Below are 22276 nucleotides of genomic sequence, written 5' to 3'. Positions count from 1 at the left end.
TATCACTATCATCTCTCATCACATTAGTGGTCAAAGCCATCAACTTTTTCTTGCTACGCTCTGGCATTTCTACCAAGCTAATTTGCACAAAACCCAAGAGAACCAAATGCAAATGCAAATGCACATCAATATTCAAATCAGTATTATGCAAAGATAGTCTCGATAATACTCAAACAGTTCTAAATCTGCACAGAAAATACTGAAAATTTCCACTCCAATTAAGATGCATGATGCCTCACCCCTCCTTGTCCACCCCTCGCTACAAGGATTTCATCACCTGGCTGGGCTAGGTCACGCAACAGCGTCCCTCGTTTCCGCTTCACAACAGTACCTAACACGAGCACAGATTCATATATAAGCCAAAGATCAGACTTATCACTATCTATTTTCTAGGAGAACAGACACCAACATTTACATGGCCAGAGATCAGAGTAGTCAAACTTAAGAGATAGAGCAGCAACTTAAGACATACCTTCGGATCCCCTATGAGTGAAATTGCAACACTAAGCCTTCTCTTCATACCTCCACTATACTTCCCAGCCTGTTTGTCAGCAACTCCACCATAGAACAGATTCACACTCTTCAAAGACTCTTCCACAGCCTGATCAGCAACCAAAATCAGGTAAACAAATTAAGCTTAAGATGTAACAGTTTACAATGACAATATTCTTACATGATGACTTACTTCTATTAAGGCAGAACCTTTGAGATTCTTAAGTCTACCATAAAACAGCAAATGCTCCCTTCCAGTCAGGCTCTCCCATAGTAAGCTAAAAAATATCCGAAAAGCATGAAATTCATTTCAAATAATGAAAAGAACCCAAAAAAAAGAAAAAATATTAATTGATTGCAGTATCTTGGCTGGCTTACTCGTGCTGTGGACAAACACCCATGCTGGTATATATTTCATCCATAAATAACTGATATAGTACTTTACCATGCTAATAAAAGAGGTCTTCCCTGCACCATTGGGACCAAGCATGCCAAAGCATTCCCCTCGTGGCAAAGCAAGAGATAACCCTTTCACTGCAAACTTCTCAAACTTTCCACCTCTTCCTGGATACACCTTTTTCAGGTCATGGCAGATGATCGCGTGACTTGTACTATCTTGATCCAATAGCAAACTCTCAACCTTCTCCTTCTGCTAAAAGTGAAAATAAATTTGTACGGTATTAGATAAGGAAGCATCAATACTGATAATCAATATTCACTAGCAATGGTACCCGCGCTTTGCCGCGGGATTTGTTGCTGCTAACAATTTAAGAGACAAAGTTTCCTACTTTCCTATCCCTAAAATTGTTAGTTTAAATTATTGCAGTTTACAAAACATTCTACCAAGGCATTCTATCAAAACATCAAGTATTGCAGGGAGCAGGGAACCTAATGTACTTATATAGAAATGTACTTAAAAAGGGATCAAAACAGCTATGAAAAATTTCATTAAATGTAAACTAATTCTGATCATATTGGAAATTTTCTTTTTTAACACTCAGATTACCCACTGAACATGGAATACAAAGATGAGCTTCATCAAACATGAAAAAGAATTAAGTATGTATTCTAAATATAATTTTTGATCTAAGAATGAAGAAATAACTGTTCATCTGATGCAAAAAAAAAAAAAAAAAGAGGTTCTGTAATAAAAAAAATTGATCCAGATTTTATTCTGTTTCTTAGGTTCTGCATGTGTATCATTCCCAACCTGAACTCCCACCAATATCACTCAAATTTGATCCAGATTGTAGTTCAATCCCTGCAGTGGAAACTACTCGATCATCGAATTTCACAATGCACATTTGGCGGATTATCCTGAATCAAACATTAAACAATTGAGCCTACCATGTAAAATTATAGCAATAGCTAGAACATTGTTTTCTCCAATTTCTGCAGCTCTTAGATTTATTTCATTTATGCCCTGGACCCAAAAAAAAAAAACATATATACAAAAGTACAGAACTCAAAAATCTGCACATCAAAATGATACCAACAGATCGAGAGAGAAAGAAATTGGTAAATAGGTAGCAAGTAAAAGAGGCGAAAATTAACAAAGTTTATATGCATACTCATAGTCAACAGCTTTAAGCACTTCATACATTGCTGTCTTTATTTATCGCAAATAATCCTAATGATACAACAAAAACTCAGGAGGCATGCTTTTAATTTGACCAAGTAAAAGTTATTATCAATTACCTGAAATAACTTGGGCAAAATCCATCCACTTTCAAGGTCAATCTCCAATATCTTCATGACCTCCATAACCTGTCAGAGAGAGACTTATAGGATACTTTGGAAAACAATAATGGAACATAAAGAGATTAATAGATTTGTTAAATGGTGAGAAGTAGAGACTGAAACCAGAGACCTAATAACAAACTCTACTGCATGTTTTATGAATGAAAAGAAAAAAAAAAATTAAAACTTTATCATTATAGTATACTAAAGAGCAGTTCATGAATCAAAAATGTATGTCATTATGAAAAACACATACCAGTATGATCATAAAAGCAAAAAAAAAAAAAACCAAAAAAAAAAAAAATCAAAAGCTTGAAACTCAGATTAAGGAAACATAAAAATCAAATAAAAAAGATACAGAGATGAAATCAATGTTTAAAAACAGAGTAACACCTTTGAAAAGCAAAATATTATCCACATTATACATGAAAATCATCAGAGAAAAGCTATCACTTGGAAGAACAAAAGTTATTACCTTTAATTAAAGAAAAGTTAACAATCATTTGCTTGTAGAATCAAAATCGGAATCCATCTCAACGTTGAATCACATCATTATGACTATTTACCATTCTAATACTATTTTGATATATCACCAATACACCAAATTCACCTTCCAATATACCAAGCCATTACGTTTTTTAACCATGTTTCAAAAAGCAAAAGTACAGAGTGTCGAAACATTGATTTCTCATTCCTTAAGAAGCTAAAATGTAAGAATGTACGATTGGAACTTCCAGTGCGGTTTCTCATCCTTGATGCCAATAAATCAGCCATCTGCTCTATCTCGGGAAGAAATTTGAGAGCATGATAGTTCACCCCACACCTCAGCCTGTTGATTTCTTGAGGAACATTGACATACCCAAAACAAAAAATGGCATGATATTGTAAGGTTAAATATAGTTGAGTCATTCCCTAATAGCTTAAGCTTATATCTGGAAAAAATATTACAGCTTTACCAAATCAAAAATCAGATTTCATAATAGAAAAGCAGCATGTAAATCTTTTTTTTCTTTGAACCAAATACACACAATAAATTTATCACTTATCTTTATCAAAACTACACAATCAAACATGAAACAAACCATACCCAAAACTTAATTTGACCAAAAAACAACACAATCGAAAACACACAACCCCGAAACCCTCAACTTCCATCCACAGATTAGAGCTTTAAACAAAACCCAGACAATATTCGGATACAGCTGCAATCGGACCTGAGAATCACGCGAGAAAATTACCCAATCAAAGCTTCAATCTTTTGAAAGAAGCCAATGACACGACACTAGCCACCATTGGAGTCCCATCGGTGAGGTAGTCGCCTGGAGTGTTTGGGATGACGTGGAAGAAGAGATCGAGGCAGGGGTTGCCGGTGGAGAGAAACGTGGCAGAGTCGTTCTCCGTCAGGCCCATTGGGAGGTCGTGCTTGGTTCCGATGTCGTTGAAATTCGCCACCATCAGGTCCACGAAGGGTTCGCCGGTGGTGGGTTTGGAGTCGGGTTTGGATTTGGGTTGGGGTGGCGCGCGGAGCGGTGGTGGTGGGTGAGGGTTTGTGGAACTCGGGAAAACCGAGAATACTGGGAGGTCGATTTGTGTGAGCTAGCTACCTGTGAAACTAGGGAGGGAGAGAGAGGGAGATGAAGGAAGCAATGAGGAGCTCCAGAATGGCGGCGAGTTCGAGTGAGCTTAGGGTCCAGAATGGAGGTCGAGTTTGGGAGGAGATCCAGTTTGGGGTGAGTTCAGAATGAAGGAGTCGAGCGAGACTAACATTAGGGTTTTCGATCTGTTTCTGTTTGGGAGCAATTTTTATCTAAGTGTGTGTTTAAGGATATCTCTATTTGTGTTTGGCCCAAACTCTAGGTTACTTGACCTAGTGGTAATAGGGTTAAATTAGAAGGATCTAGATTCCTATTCAATGTACGATTACTTTCCTTGTATGATTGAGATTCTATGCATTGTAATCCTCTATATAAAGAGGCCCCTATTATCAATGAGAATACACAGCAAATTCCTCTCAATTTCAGTTTCTCTACAACACGTTATCAGCACGAGCCCTAACCCTAGCTTTTGAAACCAAAACCCCAGAAATTGATCAAGCTCCACCAGATTTGCCTTGCCTACGCTACTACTGCCCCCGCAGTCCCCGCGTCGCAACTCATCGCTAACCCTACCAGGTTAGCCTCGCTGCCCCTGTAGCGCCCGCAAGCACTGCTTGCCTTCTACCTTCGCGCGCGCTCGCCTGCCCTCGCGACAGCGACTCACTAGCGGCCTCGCGGCATCTCCACAGCATCCCCGCAACTGTCCTCGCGGCCTCGCGACATCCCAGCAGCAGTCGCATCCCCGCAGCGGCCCTGCAACTGTCCTCGCGACATCCCCGCAGCAGTCGCATCCCCGCAGTGGCCCCGCAACAGTCCTCGCGGCATCTCCGTAGCGTCCTCGCGACATCCTCGCAGCGACCCTGCAGTATCACTGCACAGCCCAACCAACATCTTGTCCGGTCAAGAATTCCGGCATCTTTTCAAGGTAAACTTTTCTAAAAGTTCCCGTTTTTGAAGTTTTTCAATTTCTTCTTCTTTTTCTCGGGGGCTTCCAACATCCCTTCTTCTACCCCCCTTTCTTCTTCATAGGGGAGACCAATAGCCGAACTGTGGGGGTTCGTGCTCACTCCAAGCTTGGAGCTTGTAGAGTCCTCCAAACTTAGAGTTTGTTGAGAAGAAAACGATCGACCACATACATCGTCGTTTCTATCTAATCCAAAAACCCCTCTTGGAATCGGATTTTCTTGGAAGCGACTACGCTCAGAAAATCCCTAATTTCTTGGAAGCGACTACGCTCAGAAATTTTATAGTTTTTCGTGGTAGCCTTCTTCGCTCCGAAACTAACCTTATTTTCTTGTTGTTTTTCTGGATGAGTAACCTGAACAAGTTGAGCTTCGCTCTACTAGAGACAACAGGCGCTGGATACCACAAGTGGGTCCGTGATGTGCGCCAGCATCTTAAGGCTGATGGGATCCTAAGTACGATCCAAGAGCGAAGTCAGGACGTGCGTACTCCTCAACAAGCTGCTGCTTTTGAAGCAAATAGAGCTACGAGAGAGGCGAATGAAGCTAAAGCCATCATTCTCATGACAAGGCACATGAATGACGCGCTCCAAAATGAGTACCTCAATGAGGAAGACCTAAGAAGACTATGGGTAGAACTCGAGCAGCGTTTTGGCAACGTCCGTGATTCCCTGCTTCCAGACTTAGAAGTGAGATGGCATAGCCTCCGCTTCTGTGATTTCAAGTCTGTTCTTGACTACAATTCAGAAGCACTTCGTATCAAGTCTATGATGGAATTCTGTGGACAGAACATCACTGATACGATGTTGATCGAGAAGACTCTCTCCACCTTCCCCGTCTCTGCATTGATGATAGCCAAAAACTATCGGATTGATGTCAATGCTAGACGCATCACAAGATTTCATGAGCTAATTGGTGCCTTGAACGTAGCTGAAAAGCACGACAACATACTTGTGAAGAACTATAACTCTAGACCCGTGGGAACCAAGTCAAATCCGGAGTCTAATTATAGTCGCGCCTCCAAGGGAGGACGCAAGGAGCGAAACCCTAAGAATAGGGATAATTCTCGACGTTCTGGTCCATATTCTCGCCCTAAAGAGGAAGAAAACCGCCAAGATAGGCGTGCATGGTACCGTGGAGGTAAACGTGTGAAGAGAGAGAGAGGCCAAGCCTCCGGTTATGGTGGTAACGTCACCAAAGGCAATAACCGTCCTCAAAATGCTCCCAGAGCGCCTCGATCAAGGGAACCTGACCATAATGATGCTTGTCTCAGATGTGGATCAAGTGGACATTGGGCAAAGAAGTGTACTGCATCCCAGAACATTGCAAACGCATACAAGATATATCGTGAAGCAAGGGAGGCAAATTACATGGAACAAGAAGATCAAGATGGTGATCTCGATCTAAGGGTGGAAGACTACAAGGATCAAGACCCAGAAACTGGCGATTTTGATTAAGTCTTTTTATTTTCCAAGAGATGTAGGCAATTGCCATATTGGTTAAAGAAACGATGATGTAATTCCGTTTGGCTTATTAATAAAAGTTGAGTTCTTTTCCTTATGACTCCTTTTTAATTACGAGCTTTTCTTTTAGGAATGGATGAACTTCAATGTCTTGCGGATAGTGCGACTACGCACACCATTCTACGACATAGGCAATTATTCTTGGAGATGTTGCCTACATATTCATCTGTGACTATGATGGCTGGGCCATCAGGTTTAGTTCAAGGACATGGAATGGCCCAATTCCTTTTGCCTAATGGCACCTTGATTAAAGTCACTGAAGCTCTCTATGCTCCTAAGGCAAATCGAACCTTATTGAGCTTTAAAGATATTAGAGCCAACGGATTCCATGCGGAAACGCACAGTGAGAACGGAATAGAATTCCTTTGCATTACATCTAATGATTGCGGAAGAAAACGCATCTTAGAGAAGCTTATGTGTCAATCTAGTGGACTTTATGTCACTACAATTCGACCTATTGAATCCAATAATGTCATAAGAGAAGATCTCTTGGATTCAGACACATATTGGCTTTGGCATGACCGACTAGGACATCCTGGTCGTGATATGATGCTCCGTATACTAAAGACTTCACACGGACATCCATTCTTCAGAGTGAGAAGAAGCAAGAATCGAAAATTGATTCCAGGACTTAGCAAGACCGTAACAATTGCAGCATCTGGCGCTGCAGCAGTCTTGGGGCGCCATAGGGCCGCCCAAGTCCCATGTGATGACGCCATCAATGGCGCCAACCATGAGCATGACGCCATGGTTGTCCCTCCTAGTGGCCATGACGCCACACACACCAATTTCCATGGCTCTAATGCCATAATGGGAGATGTAGTCACACACTTTGCTTCTAATAGCGCTACAGACGCTCAGGCCCAACCAAAATCTTCATTGGTTGCTTCGAATGCCCCTCGCTCTTTCTGCAAAGCCTGTTCCTTCGGGAAATTAGGACCGAGACCGTCCTACGCAAAGGATCCCAAAATCCTCATTCCGTTCTTACAGAGAATCCAAGGGGATATCTGTGGACCAATTCAACCACCATGCGGACCTTTTAAATACTTTATGGTATTGGTTGATGCGTCGACACGCTGGTCACATGTCGCGCTACTGTCCACTCGAAATGCTGCTTATGCTAAACTCCTCGCCCAGATTATCCGTCTACGGGCTCACTACCCTGACCATCCTATTAAGTCAATTCGACTTGATAATGCTGGGGAGTTTACATCGAAAACGTTCGATGACTATTGCATGTCACTAGGGATTGATGTAGAGCATCCAGTTCCCCATGTTCATACCCAAAATGGTCTCGCAGAAGCCGCTATCAAACGACTACAGATGATAGCACAGACATTGGTTATGCGCACCAATCTCCCTGTTTCTGCTTGGGGATATGCAATATTGCATGCAGCGACGCTAATTCGTCTACGACCCACTGCCACCCAATCTTACTCTGCGTTACAGCTAGTGACTGGGTACCAGCCTAATATCTCGCACTTACGCATTTTTGGGTGTGCCATTTATGTGCCTATTACGCCGCCACAGCGTACTAAGATGGGTCCACAACGACGAATGGACATTTATGTTGGATATGAATCTCCAACGATCGTCCGCTACGTTGAACCCTTGACAGGCGATCTCTTTACCGCTAGATTTGCGGATTGTCACTTTGATGAGACAGTCTTCCCATCGTTGCGGATTGTCACATATGTTCAACAGGAACGACAGGAATTGTCGTGGTCTGTCCCCACTATGTCTCATCTCAATCCCCGTACCGCACAGTCCGAACTTGAAGTGCGAAGAATAATCGAGCTCCAGAACGTAGCAGACACTCTGCCTGATGCGTTTTCTGATGTTGCCAAAGTGACGAGATCACACATACCTGCTGCAAACGTGCCTGCAAGGATCGATGTCCCAAATACTGGACATCACGCCTCTCCTGTGACACCAGGAGATGGCGCCATTGCCCAACATGGCAATGATGTGGCATCTATGGCTGCAGGTCCCGCAAGAAAGCGCGGTAGACCGATTGGTTCGAAGGATACTCGCCCTAGAAAGAGAGCGAATGAGGCACAAACAAATCCTTTGATCATCGATACTCAAAATCCGTCCCATGAGAATGTTCCGGATTATGGTTATGTCTAAGAGACATTATTGGGGGACGCCTCAATGTCAGAACCTATCCCTGAGAACGTAGAGATCTCTGTTAATTACACTAGTGTACATGGGACGTGGGAAAGAAACTCCATCATCATTGATGATGTATTCGCGTATTCAGTGGCGCGTGAGATTATTGAGACCGATGACATTGAACCACGCTCTATTGATGAATGCCAACGTAGAGCTGATTGGCCAAAGTGGAAAGATGCGATCCAGGCAGAACTTGATTCTCTAGCGAAAAGAAAGGTATTCGGACCAGTTGTGCCAATACCGCCCAACACCAAACCAGTTGGACACAAATGGGTATTCATTAGAAAGCGTAATGAGAAAAACGAGATTGTAAGGTACAAAGCTCGCCTTGTGGCGCAAGGTTTCTCACAATGCCCTGGAATCGACTACGAGGAGACCTATTCTCCGGTAATGGACGTCATAACGTTCCGCTACCTTGTCAGTTTGGTAGTTTCCGAAAAACTGAACATGCAGCTTATGGATGTGGTTACTGCGTATCTATATGGGGATCTAGATACAGAGATATACATGAAGATTCCAAACGGAATTCAGTTACCCATATCAAGTGGCTCTAAACCACGGAGCGCGTTTGCAATTAGATTGAAACGCTCACTATATGGATTGAAACAATCCGGACGGATGTGGTATAACCGTCTAAGTGACTACTTGATTGAAAAGGGATATGTCAACAATGAACTATGCCCATGTGTGTTCATAAAGAGGACAAGTTCCGGATTTGCAATAGTAGCGGTTTATGTGGATGACATGAACATAATTGGCACCCTTAAAGAGTTAAGGGAAACCGCTGAACACTTGAAATCTGAGTTTGAGATGAAAGATCTTGGGAAAACACGGTTTTGCCTCGGTTTAGAACTTGAGGACCGTAGAGATGGTATCCTGATTCATCAATCAGCTTATACCCAAAAGATGCTTAGGCATTTCAACACTGATAAGATTAAGCCTTCAAGCACCCCAATGGTCGTCCGTAGTCTTGATCCAAAGAAGGATCAATTTCGTCCAAAAGATGACGATGAAGAAGTGCTAGATGCAGAAGTGCCCTACCTAAGTGCAATAGGCGCATTATTGTACTTAGCACAATGCACAAGACCGGATATCTCATTCGCTGTGAACTTGCTAGCTAGATATAGCTCTGCGCCTACACGACGCCATTGGACTGGTGTTAAAGATATCTTTCGATACCTAAGTGGTATGATCGATATGGGCTTGTTCTATCCCTACAGAGAGAAGATGGATTCGGACCCATCAAGTGCCAGGGACGCCACACAGAGTGGACTGCGTTCCCTATCCCCATCCCAAAACGATATAAGTGTTTTGGAAGGTTTTGCTGATGCTGGGTACCTCTCTGACCCACACAAAGGTCGCTCCCAAACTGGTTATGTTTTCACCATGGGAAAAACCGCGATATCTTGGAGGTCTACAAAGCAGACCTTAGTCGCTACCTCTTCAAATCATGCAGAGATTATTGCTCTTCACGAAGCAGTTCGTGAATGTATATGGCTTCGATCCATAGTTACGCATATTCGAAGCAATTGTGGTTTGAAGTCTACCACAGATGAGCCAACGAGCATTTATGAGGATAATGCTGCTTGCATTGAACAAATGAAGCAAGGCTACATCAAAGGCGACAACACCAAGCATATATCGCCCAAATTCTTCTACAATCAGCAACAACAGAAGCTCCTCAAGATCAAAGTGAACCAGGTTCGATCTGAGGACAATGAGGCAGACTTGTTTACTAAGTCATTGCCCAAATCCACATTCGAGAAACATGTGGCAAGAATTGGCTTGCGGAAATTATCTGAACTCCCATGATCGTAGTCATCAGGGAGAGGCGCAGACATCAGGGGGAGATGTCTACATGTTCACCTCGAAACGTGAAGGCTGTGTTGTGCTCTTTTTCCCCTTCGACCGAGGTTATTTTTGTCCCACTGGGTTTTTGTTACTCGGCAAGGTTTTTAACGAGGCAACGAGAGAAGCACCGCGTTTGGACAACACAAGGGGGAGTGTTTAAGGATATCTCTATTTGTGTTTGGCCCAAACTCTAGGTTACTTGACCTAGTGGTAATAGGGTTAAATTAGAAGGATCTAGATTCCTATTCAATGTACGATTACTTTCCTTGTATGATTGAGATTCTATGCATTGTAATCCTCTATATAAAGAGGCCCCTATTATCAATGAGAATACACAGCAAATTCCTCTCAATTTCAGTTTCTCTACAACAGTGTGAAAGTTTTGAGTTTTAGTACCCCGCTTATTCATTTCACTTAAAAGACTTAGCGTTTTTTGCAAAAATAGGTTCCCGCAAATTTTCGAACAAAACTTTTAACACCGGTCATTTTAAGAACCGATGTTAATAATATACATTTAAATCGGTATTTTAGTAAAACGATGTTAGATTACTTTTTTACATCGTGGGCAAGTCTGACCGATTTAAAACATGCGATGTCTAATAACATAATTCTAGTAGTGAATTATAATTCCTCACGAGTATGTTATCATGTTTCTCAGCTACAGATACGAGATTGATAAGCTGATGAAACCTCGTGATCCGTCCAGCATTGACTTCAGTGCGGTATTGTTTTGATACCACAATGGCTGAAACGAGGAAGGTGGAGAGAGTTTTCTCAATTAGGTCTTGGTCTGTGACAGGTTGTCCACAAAACCTCAACATGGACTGTAGGCGAAGAGCTTCTGATTATATTCAGCAACAGACTTGAAATCAGCAAAGCGCAGATTGTTCCATTGAACCTTCAAGTCAGGGAGGAGGGAATCTTGGACATTGCCAAAACGCTCTTCTAGTGCTACCCATAGCTCTCTTGCATCCTTGATCGACATATACTCCAATCTGAGTGCCTTGTCCATATGGCGTCGCATCAAGATAACTGCTTGAGCATGCTTTGTAGGTGTTCGCACGAACACACGATCCGGGTTAGGTGCCTGGATTATGGGTAATATTCCCTTTGAAGTGAGGTGGTTCTCAACATCGGTTACCCAACTGTGGTAATCCGAGCCTGTTGAGTCAAGCATGGGAAAGTCGAGGCTAGGTTCATTTGACATCCTGAAAATAAGAAGAGAAGATATATTAGTTTCGGAGCTAAACTTCCACGAAAACTAAAATAATGAGATTTTTCGAGCTATGCTACCAAGAAAACAATTTACAAGAATCTCTTTTGGATTAGACCAAACAATAATGTTTTAATATGGTCACAATTTGATGCTTACGGACGCTCTTAGTCCAAGCATTATGAACACTTTTAGTTCATACGAACACTCTTAGTTCGTTAAGCGTGAATCCCCATAATTCCGCTTTATTAAATACTCAAAATTCTATTCATATATTCCAAAATTGTGCAAAAAATAAAAGGAATTTAAAATACAAGAAAGCAGCAACCTTAATTACAAAACTTACGTGTTGAAATTCGGAGCAGATTCTCTTCTAAACATCTTTCACTTTGATTGTTGTACCGGTCTCAAAATAACTCCGATAAGGTTGAAATTCGGAGGTCAGATGGAAGAGACAGAGACGAACAACTCTGATGAAGAAAGGATTTTGATCTGAGGTTCTGAACTAGATGTTTCGGAGCCTGCAAGAAGACGGACGTGCATAGGAAAGGAGAAGGATGCAGTCGGTGTGCGTTGGTGCTGCAGGGGCAGGTGCGCAGGTGAGGCTAGCGTGGGCTAGGAGCTGCGGCAGTGAGGCTCGAAGGTGGCAGTGGCAGGTTTTGAAGAATTTTCTGGTTTGGTTTTTTTCTTGTGGTTAGGGCTCGTGCTGATAACGTGTTGTAGAGAATTGGAAAAATTGTATTGTATTGTATTCATTTCACCATGAGGTTTATATAGGGTTACATCATGTATACAAAAGGCAATCCATAATAGCTATACTAATCAATCGCACATTACAAGTATGTCAATCGCATACATTACGAGTCTGTCAATCGCACATTACAAGTATGTCAATCACACATTACAAGTATGTCAATCGCATACATTAAGCAATACCTATTGCATGAATAGTCATTATCATTTACAACATATCTCTTTAAATTCTGAATCTTTCTGATTGTAATATATACTCCCACCTTTCTCTATGAATTTCAAGTGTCTAGCACTCTCTTCCAATATTGATCATGTTGTTGTTAGTCAACTTGTTTTAGAATAATGATATCATTATTGGGAGACCACTATAACCATATTCCTTTCTAGCTATAAGCAGTTTTAATTTGTAGGTACCAACATTTTCAATTGTCCGTACTGTTTTTAATTTGTTAACTCCTTCACATCCCCTGCTTCTTCTTTTGCTTTTGGACAATTCCCCTGGTTTTCTGAACTCCTTCACATACCCTGCCTTTTCTAAGCCTTATAATTAAGGCCAATTTTTTTTGATAAAATGGAAGCATACAAATAGTATGCCCCGGTTCCATTGCATCCGTATATTTACTTTTGCCTTCAACTTTCTGGCCGTAATTTACACCTGGCTTATCTCCAAAGATAAATTAACATAATGTTGGGAGCCTTCTCATATAGGTTGATTCTGGTTGATGAACTTCATTTCCTATATGCATGTCAAGAATGAATCGCATTATGACCAAATTATTTCCCAAATTCCTAATTATTAGTTGGCTTCAAATTTTCATGGTTATTGTGAAGTACGCCCACAAGGTATTTGATGAAATGCCAAACAAAATTTTTGACAAAAAGGGAAAAACAAGACAAGGATGCCTTGGACTCATTGTAAGTATTATCTACAAAATTGCATCAGTCCACACAAGTTCTAGTGGCCGGATGATAGTGTCCTAGGGAAACAGGAAAGATTGAGTGGAGAAGGAATAACTTGTGCAAAATAAACGGGAGGTGAGATCCGTCCTTCTTTACTTGAATTGTACTTTCTAAATTATTTGGACCTCAATTTTATGGAATTTATGATTCGCAAGTCCATTCGACTCTTGATAGAATTTGTACAAAATTTAGATCCCGGCCAAATGATATGGCAGCAGCCATATCAGCATTTTGCCTTGAATAGATACATGAGGTGGAATTTAACTATTTTTATTTTATAGTTCATATTACATTTAGTCTAAATTAAAAGTTAAAATCTATTCCCTTCACCATTTTGGAGAATCTCCTCCACCCCCACCATACTAGTGAAAGATTTCAGCCGCCATGAAAGATTTCAATCTCAACCCTTTAAATAGATAGACCTTCTCTTTGCCACCTATTCTATAAACCAACTATTTAACAACATGTCTTCCTCATAATAAATATTTCAGTTTACTTCCTGGACTCTTTCAATCTGCGCTAACATTGTGATTGCCATCTTATCATTTCCAGGTCCCCTTTGCCTTCGTAAGCTTTCTCCATTTGAAATTTCTGGTGAGTTTTTTATTGATTGGATTTTGATTGAAGCACTAGCTGCACTTTAATATTGATTAGGTCTCTGATTTTATTTTTCCAATGATACGAAACATGAATCAATTTCACATATCCTTACTAGTGAATTGTCAATGGGGGTAGCCTTGTACGTGGTTATCTAAACTCCAAGAGAGCCAGTACCAGAAAATTAATCTTTAAAACAATAAAAACTAAAGCATAGGCTCGATAAGAGGCCCAGCCATTACTGAAACCCTAGCTATTGCCATCCTACTCGCGCCGCTAGCCACGCACCATCGCCGAGGTATCACAGGAAACAAAACAACCAGAAGTTCCGACCACTGCCATTCAAATCTATTTTTACAATTTTTTTATTATAAAGGAAATGACAAAATAACATGGCTCAGCAAATGAAGGGGTGTGATAGTGTGATATTCATTATTATTACCCACGTTTAGCTGTAACTTGGCAAATTGAGAGACAATAACCACATGTGACTTCATGGTTATCAAATCTATTATAATATTGAATATGATATCATCTTTTTTTGACAAAATAATCATATAGATTTCATTACTAGGGTAATGCTAGAATGACCATTACATATCCTTCCGCTATCATGTAAAGATAGTCAAGAAGTTGTGATGCATACACCACGATGATACATAGGCTAGATCATTCATTTAACATTTCATGCTCACTTATTCTAGTGAGCCTATTTACTATGAAACAAGCATAGTAATAGGCAACATACCCTTAACGGCTACATATTTTCCTTGCCCTTCAAGCTAGGGCTAGCAGTCTTTCCCGAGTGGAGGTAGGAAAGCACATCTTCAGCAGGGATTGAGTTTTTTGGCTTCGGAGGGTTTTTGTTTCGGGACCCTAACGGCCTTCCTCTTTTCTTCTTGGTGGTGGAGTCATTTGAGACATTTTCCCAAGGCAGCACCCCTTCTACAGGGACTAACAGGCCTCATGGCGTTTCCACAAGCCCCAACGACTTAGCAGAAAGCTTGATTGCTGTTGCCGGGCCCTTAACTTTCTTCGCTGGTGCCGGTGAGCCATAATTGCCAACAGCAAGCTCCTCCAGCAGGAGCTTGAGCTTCTTTGGAGAGGCAAAAGGAGAGCTCGGCCTGCCTCGCTTCAAAGGAGATTGTTCTGTACGAGGTACTAAAGCAAGCTTGTTTGCGTCCTCGCTTGTCTGCAGGTTATGATGTCTAAGCACCATAGGTTTTCTTAATTTGATGGGAGGACCAGAGCCAAACAAATTGCGTGCCACAGGAGGCAGAATAGGTGTCTGAACACCTTGAAAGCGGAATGCACCTCCGGTGAAATTGCATTGCGCAAACCCCGCAAAGGACCGAGGCAGTGCCATCTTGTTCTCACCCAGCTTTGGATCAGAGGTAGGGTGAATGTTCTTTCCGGCAAGTTGGCAATTCCCATTCTCATGAAAAATAAGACCACAATCTCGACAATGACCTAGAAGGTTTTCAAAGAAGAAGGATATTTCCTCAATCACTCCTGGCGCTAGCTTTAGGGTTTTTGTCAGGAAGAAAGGTTTAGCGATCTGATGCGCCACATGAACCCTAACATCCCCAGATGACTTGAACAGCTTGTGGTCCCATTCCAGAAACCTTCCTGCAACCGAAGCAACATTCATAATTGTATTCTTTACCTCCAAGGCCGGTGGTATGTTACGCATCTTCACCCAAAAGAACAACTCATTCATCTGAATTGTAGTGGGGGAGTGCAAACCATCATAATCATGAATGATGACTGGAGCACGCTGGAAATACCAAGGGCCTCCCCTCAGTACCTTGTTTCTATCCTTGCGCAGATCAAACGCTATCACAAAGCGTTTCTGTGCTCTTTCCTGGACTGTGAAAGCAGCATTGAGAACCCAGACACGCTTGAAATGGCGCTGTAGGTCTGGTGCCGTATACGGCTTCGGTGTGAGCTAGTGGCCGTGCAAGGAGATAGGCCTGAGAGCCGCGCCTGGTTTCCGCTCCTGGCATCTTGGAAAGGTCCACCACATCGTCGCCTAGAAGAGCCAGTGACGAAGCAAAGCTTGCTGCAACATCATCAATCGTTGCCATTAAGAGAGTGTACGAGACTCAGAACAGAGTTTTAGGGTTTGTGGGCGTCAGAGCGGCGCCTAGGGTTTTAACAATTTGTTATATATAGTATGAAACTTGTACATGATAATAATGTTGAATATGATATCATCTCATCTCAAATAGTTAGTAGTTAAAAGCCTAGTAAGTTAATTTGCGAATAAATTAACGAATTTTAAAAAAAAAACACCCATTTTCTAAATTAATCCTAAAAATTCAGAAAAAATTGCGTTTTTTTTAAATAGCCGAATTATTCGCTAATACATATTATTTCTGAATTTTTCATTTAAAAGAAATGTCAAATATTAAAAAAAATTATTTTAAATTTTTATAATTTTTTTTTGAAAGGGGTTTGGAACTTTTATAATTAAAAGATTATATAATTAATAGTCACAAATAGTTAAAAAGTTATTATCTACACTTTTCATTTATTAAATGGAGAAATTTTAAGTATACACCCCTTCCTACTTAATACACATCCCTATTATTTTACATTTTAAGTCAGATTTCATAAAAGAAGAAGAAGACGAAGTGGTTAAGGCGCATTAGGACACTGGTCAATATAGGAGGAGTTTCTTTCTTTTGAAGGTTATTTTGGAGGTTTGGATTGTTCTAGGCCCACATATCTCCCGTCCACGGTTGCTCATTGTTTGGGCATTGGGTTCATTGACTAAAAGAAAATAAACAAAATTGTTTTTGTGGTATTGTTGGATTGACGTACAATATTTTGATCTACGACCATAAGGCATAAATAAAGGGTTGTTCGGGAGTTGAACTCAGGAATTTTTGTGTATGAAATGAGACTTATATTACTAAACTAAATAGTCGTGGGCAAATCACCATTTGATAAATAAAACTGAACTTTTGAAGATTTATTGCTTAGAGAAGGTCTATAAAAAAAAGGACTTCAAAAAGGTTCAAGTAAATCATGACCCTCAAAATTTCACTTAAATGTAACAATAACTATTAGAGAAAAATGTACCAGCAGTCCCTCAACTCTTGTGTACCAGCCAATTTGATACCTACACTCCCAATGCTATCAATGTGATATTTGAACACTTATTTTGCTATCGACGACATACATTCGTTAGATTTCTCTAACGAAAACGTTAGAACAGTGACATGGTAAGTACGTGTCACGTATGTGATATTTTTATTAAGGGAAAAATTGTCTTTCTCTACTAACTAATTAAAAAAAATTATCTTGCTTTTTAATTTTTTTTTTTCTTTCTTCTTCTCCTGTCCTCAGGATTGGGGATTTTAAAGTCATAGCAACATTCCTCATCACATCCAAAACCCCCAATCCTACTAGGAAACCCTAACCCGAAACAAATTCTTGCAATTACCCCCAATTTCCTGGATGGAATTTTCGAAGAAGAAGCCATCATCAAGAAGCATAGGATCATTAATGAGACCCTAGATTGGAAAACATGAATTGAGAGAAAATGAAATAAAAGAGAAGAACAAAATTGACAGTTGATTGATAATTCTGGATGATGATTACAGAAGCGGTGCACCACACATATAAGGAGAGAATATAGCAGCTGGCATTCACAGCTGGCATAAGTCACAGCAAACTAGATAAGAAGGCAAAATATCTTTAACGGACTAACTGTTATGGGCTTGGGCCAGGCCCAATCACAACTCTTAGATGGGTTCCCCAACATTCCACCCTGCTTAAAGATCAAACTTGCAATTCAAGTTTGAAATTCTGGAAATCTGTTCATGAACTCCTCCGGATCCTCCCAGGTTGCATCCTCCTCATTAGTGTTCTTCCATTGCACAAGCCATTTTGTCACTGCAGAATTGTTCTTTTTGAAAATTCCTGTATCAATGATTTTGGCTGGGTACCACTTAGTTTTATCACTCTCAAACATTGGTGGCAAATCAGGGGAGGTAATCACTATTGAACCAACCTTCTTCTTCAACCTGAAAACATGAAAAACTGGATAGATCTTAGTAGTTGGGGGCAGTTCCAACATGTATGGTACCTTCTCAATCCGAGTAATAACCTGAAAGGGACCAAAGTACTTGGGAGCTAACTCATATGTAGAATTTTCCTTGACCAAATCTTTGTCCCAGCTAGAAAGTTCCAGAGCATCATCAACTCTAATTATCACCATGTATGAACAGAGAAAACTATTAACAATCATCTGAGTTTGCAAAGGTTCTGTATTTTCCCATGTCCAAGTTTGTAGCATTTTGCTTACCAAGTCAAGTAAGAATTGCAGGCAAAAAATATCATATATTAATTCTCCTCCCACCTTAGAAATTCCATACTGCAGCAATATTGTTAAAAATAGCTTCTCCTCATATAATCCGAAAACAACATCAAGTTGCTTCTTCTTAGCTTCCTCAACAACTTCCTCAATGTGTGATGTTTCTATCGTTATCATCCCACCAAGAGCAGTAACCACTATGCCAAAAAATGCTTCAGACGACAGACCATATCTGTCGTCTGATGAAGTAAAAATCTGTTGTCTAAGTGGCTGCCGTCTCTTATCCACTCAGACGACAGATATTCCCCGTCGTTGATAATGCACTCAGACGACAGATTCAGTTTAAGGTACTGTCGTCTGAAGTACCTAATATTGAAGAATCGGGGTCTTTCTGTCGTCTGAAACACCATACCACTACATATTTATGTTGTTTCTGTCGTCTGATTTAAAGTACAATGACAGTTATATGTCGACTGATTTCGTATGCAACAACATTTATATCGTAAGTTATGTTGTTTGAGATTTGTTTGGACTACAGATAATTGTGATTTTGTTGTCTGAGAGCTATTTGAACTCCACTTTTCTGTTGTTTGAAGTAGGTAGAAATAACATATCAACCACCTACTTCTGTTGTCTGAGAGCTCTTTGAACTCTACTTTTATGTTGTTTGAAGTAGGTAGAAATAACATATCAACCACTTACGTCTGTTGTCTGAGAGCTCTTTGAACTCTACTTTTATGTTGTTTGAACTTGGTAGAAACAACAGATGATCATTTGTTTATGTTGTTTCTATTTTCTTGATACAACATAAATTGTGAAACCTGCATATATATATTTGTTGCCTTTCAACAATTTCAACATCATTCATCTACAATCATCAAAACCATAAAATTGGACTAAAATCAGCATTCAAAATGATGCCTATGTTTCATTGCATCAACATCATCCAAAATACAATTCATAGTTCCAACTCTAAACCTAGCCAACAGTTACATAATGATTGAGCCAACAGTTGAACTATTCAGACATTGTGGACAAGGCAAAACTTGATTCTTAGGAGATAGAAGATACTAGTTACGACTTTGACCACACTAGACTTTAACAAGCTTCAAACCTTTATCTGCAGCGATCTTTCCTCCTATGTAGCCCTTACTCCACATAATACCTGCAACCAAAAGCAGAAGCAGGAGTGCTGCTGTTAATATTCCGATTGATGTTATGGCTTTCTTCTTTTTGCCATCATCTAAAGGAACTTCAAAGTCTGCAAAGATGTCACTACTACAAAAAAACCATTTTATATTACTGCATTTTCTTTATGGGGTTGACAAAATCAAATTCCCACATATATATAAATGAATTTGAATCACACATAGTTGGAGACAGTAAGCAAATTATCAGTGAAAAAACTTACAAGATCAGTTGTTTGGAAACACAAGCAAAATTTAGAACGTAATAAGTAGAGGCCATGGCACCAAAAACCTTCTAGCCTTTTCATAGAAAGTTCTCAATTGCATAAATACCATACCATGGTATTATTGATTCCATTTTCTAAGCTATAAACTTATTTGAAACTCAGCCCACATATCACCTATAGCATAATAACTAAGACAGATTTTCTTAAGGCAAATCATGAATTGTGGCAGAGGCAAAAGAAAGAAGCAAAACAAAGTTCCATCTGGAACTATGTGATTTGCCCTTGTAGAGCAGTCATATTTCGAAATGTAATCTCTACGATCCCAAACTTAGGACATAAGCAAAAGTAATTACCGTGTATAATCCCGGTAGTTAATGTACTTTATTGGCCTTTTGATCTTTCTTTTGCTAGTCCTCAACCTGATATCAAAAGTTTTACATTAGTGCAAGTGAGCAATATAACACTACTATTAATCGATTAAATTACAAAACGCATTACATAGCAGCATCTTAATCCAAAACTTAATAGATGCAACCACATATGGATGTCCACATCAAAACACACAAGCATCTAAATCATGCAGACCACGCAACATTCCTTACTTGTAGAGTAAACCAATAAGCCATAATCAAAATCTGTTGCTAGAAATGATGGAACCAAACCTATTGCTGTCAACATTGGCGCCACTCCTCTCAATAGGGCTTCAAGCTGCATAACATGACTTTTGAACCTCCTGCACGCTATACCACTGCATATATATATGGAATCAGAGTTGAAGAAATCAGAACTGAAACATTGCAATTTGATATTTTAAAAGGCAGTTAATATAAGAAACTGGTTGACTCTACAAGGTCAAGTTTGAGAAGCAGTCAAATTCATAATACTGCCACAGCAAGACCAAATCTCGGTTAGTTCTGGAAAAACACACAAATCTGCAATACAGGTCGATATCAACAGGGAAGCGTTACAACTAAAAATCTATAAGCATTATATTATTCTAAAAAATGGCAAATTCAAATGGAGACAACATTGTAGCATGTTTTAACAAGTAAAAGTCCTCAGATACAAAAATATTCACGGTCATAATTTCAATTAAAAAGTTAAAAATAATAAGCCAATATCGACATGCAAAGTTGAATTTCATAATCAGTGTAACCACTCCCTTTCCATAAAAGATGATCTAACTTTCAAAACTAGAAAGAGTTTTACACATTAATATGATAATGATCACAACCAAACCCAACATTTCCAGGTCTACATTTATTATAGTGAGGATAAATGACAAGAACAAACCTTTACTCAGCAAGACTCTATCAGCTTCAATTACAATGCAACATCAAATAGGTTTACTCAAATCAATCCATTATCAAAAAAAAAAAAAAATTCCCATCTGAACAATATAAATTGAACTTGGACTTCAACTACTCACTCCCCTCATTCAAATTACAGGAAATGTAACACTGAAATACTTTATGTAACTTTACAAATGGAACAAAATGAGGCAATAAAAACCCAAAAAAGCGCAGACCTTTTTCACTTCGAACCATCCAGCGCCATCATCATCTAGAGCTTCTCCACTATTCTCCATTCCCAATTGATCAAATCCCAGATCAATTTCACCACTCTATTCATCAAAAGCCCCAATTTTTACATTAAACCAATATCAAAATTCACTTCAATCACACAGCCAATACCAAAATACACGATCTTGGCGATCAAAAACGAACTGGGTATTCAACAGAATCCGAAAACGAAGATGAAATGAGGTAAAGTTTGAAGCTTTTTGGTTGGTTTTTTTTTTATCTGTAACGACTCCTCTCCTTGACCAGAAATCCTACATAACCCAATTAACAATCATATATATAATGAACAAACATTTAATTCGGTCAAAAGCTATAAACCCAGAACCAAAAGATAAACACCCAACCCGATTTCAAGAACAACAATAAATTTTCAGCAAATTTCAAACACCCAAATCGAAATGAACCCTAAACCATCCCCAAATCCATAAAACCAGAATAACACCCAAGTCTATTTCAACCACCACATCTCTAAATTGATATCACAAATCTAATTTCAAAGGAAACCCCAAATCGATATCTCAACGAAACCCTAAAACCCAACACAAATCATGGTCGAAATCCTAACACGAAGATTGAGACTTACCGTGCAACAACAGTATACTTTGTAAAATCGGATCGAAGAACTCCACCAACAGTGTCTTCTTGACCTAGATCGGGGAGAGGTTGATCGATGAGACTCTTCTGTGTAAAAAACCTAGATCGGGGAGAGAAGAACCATAATTGGGAAAGGGAAAGGATGTTGCTGATCGGGGGGAGAAGAACCAGAATGGGAGCTGCAATTGCTTAATTGGGGTCTAGCTCGCGGAGAAGGAAAGAAGGCTTCTGTTTTTTTAACCAAGTGTTTAGAAAACTCGGGGTCTAGCTCACTTAAGTTTTAGTTCAGCCAAAAATATATTTTTGTCCAAACAAAGAGAAATAATTTCTCCATTTACTCAGACAACAGAATTCTGTTGTCTGAATTTTCTAAATTACAACAAACTTGAAAAAATTGATCTAGTATTGATTTTCATACCATTCAGACAACAGAAATAGTTAAAACTGTCGTCTGAAGACGTTGAAAAAAATCAGACAACAGAAAAAACCTCTTCTGTCGT

At 39.8% G+C, this 22276-nt stretch overlaps 1 protein-coding gene and 2 long non-coding RNA genes across 3 annotated transcripts; all 3 read right to left on the bottom strand.

The window, feature by feature from the left end:
- Positions 1-136: 136 nt before the first annotated feature.
- Positions 137-908, bottom strand: LOC133742498 (ABC transporter A family member 7-like). Its single transcript, XM_062170177.1, has 4 exons — positions 871-908; positions 686-770; positions 473-601; positions 137-331 (listed from the first exon to the last, which is right to left on the bottom strand). The coding sequence occupies exons 1-4, from the start codon at positions 891-893 to the stop codon at positions 320-322; spliced, it is 249 nt and encodes an 82-aa protein (XP_062026161.1). The 5' UTR covers positions 894-908; the 3' UTR covers positions 137-319.
- A 527-nt stretch (positions 909-1435) lies between these two features.
- LOC133706814 (uncharacterized) lies at positions 1436-2280 on the bottom strand. Its single transcript, XR_009844735.1, has 2 exons — positions 2191-2280; positions 1436-1809 (listed from the first exon to the last, which is right to left on the bottom strand). It is a non-coding gene; the product is annotated as an uncharacterized LOC133706814 (long non-coding RNA).
- A 16751-nt stretch (positions 2281-19031) lies between these two features.
- Positions 19032-20391, bottom strand: LOC133742551 (uncharacterized). Its single transcript, XR_009862618.1, has 3 exons — positions 20262-20391; positions 19953-20018; positions 19032-19350 (listed from the first exon to the last, which is right to left on the bottom strand). It is a non-coding gene; the product is annotated as an uncharacterized LOC133742551 (long non-coding RNA).
- Positions 20392-22276: the final 1885 nt, after the last annotated feature.

This window comes from Rosa rugosa, chromosome 4 (assembly GCF_958449725.1).
Source record: "Rosa rugosa chromosome 4, drRosRugo1.1, whole genome shotgun sequence".
Classification (NCBI taxonomy): domain Eukaryota; kingdom Viridiplantae; phylum Streptophyta; class Magnoliopsida; order Rosales; family Rosaceae; genus Rosa; species Rosa rugosa.
Note: the sequence above shows the minus strand (reverse complement) of the source record. Positions and strands in the feature narration are given on the sequence as shown.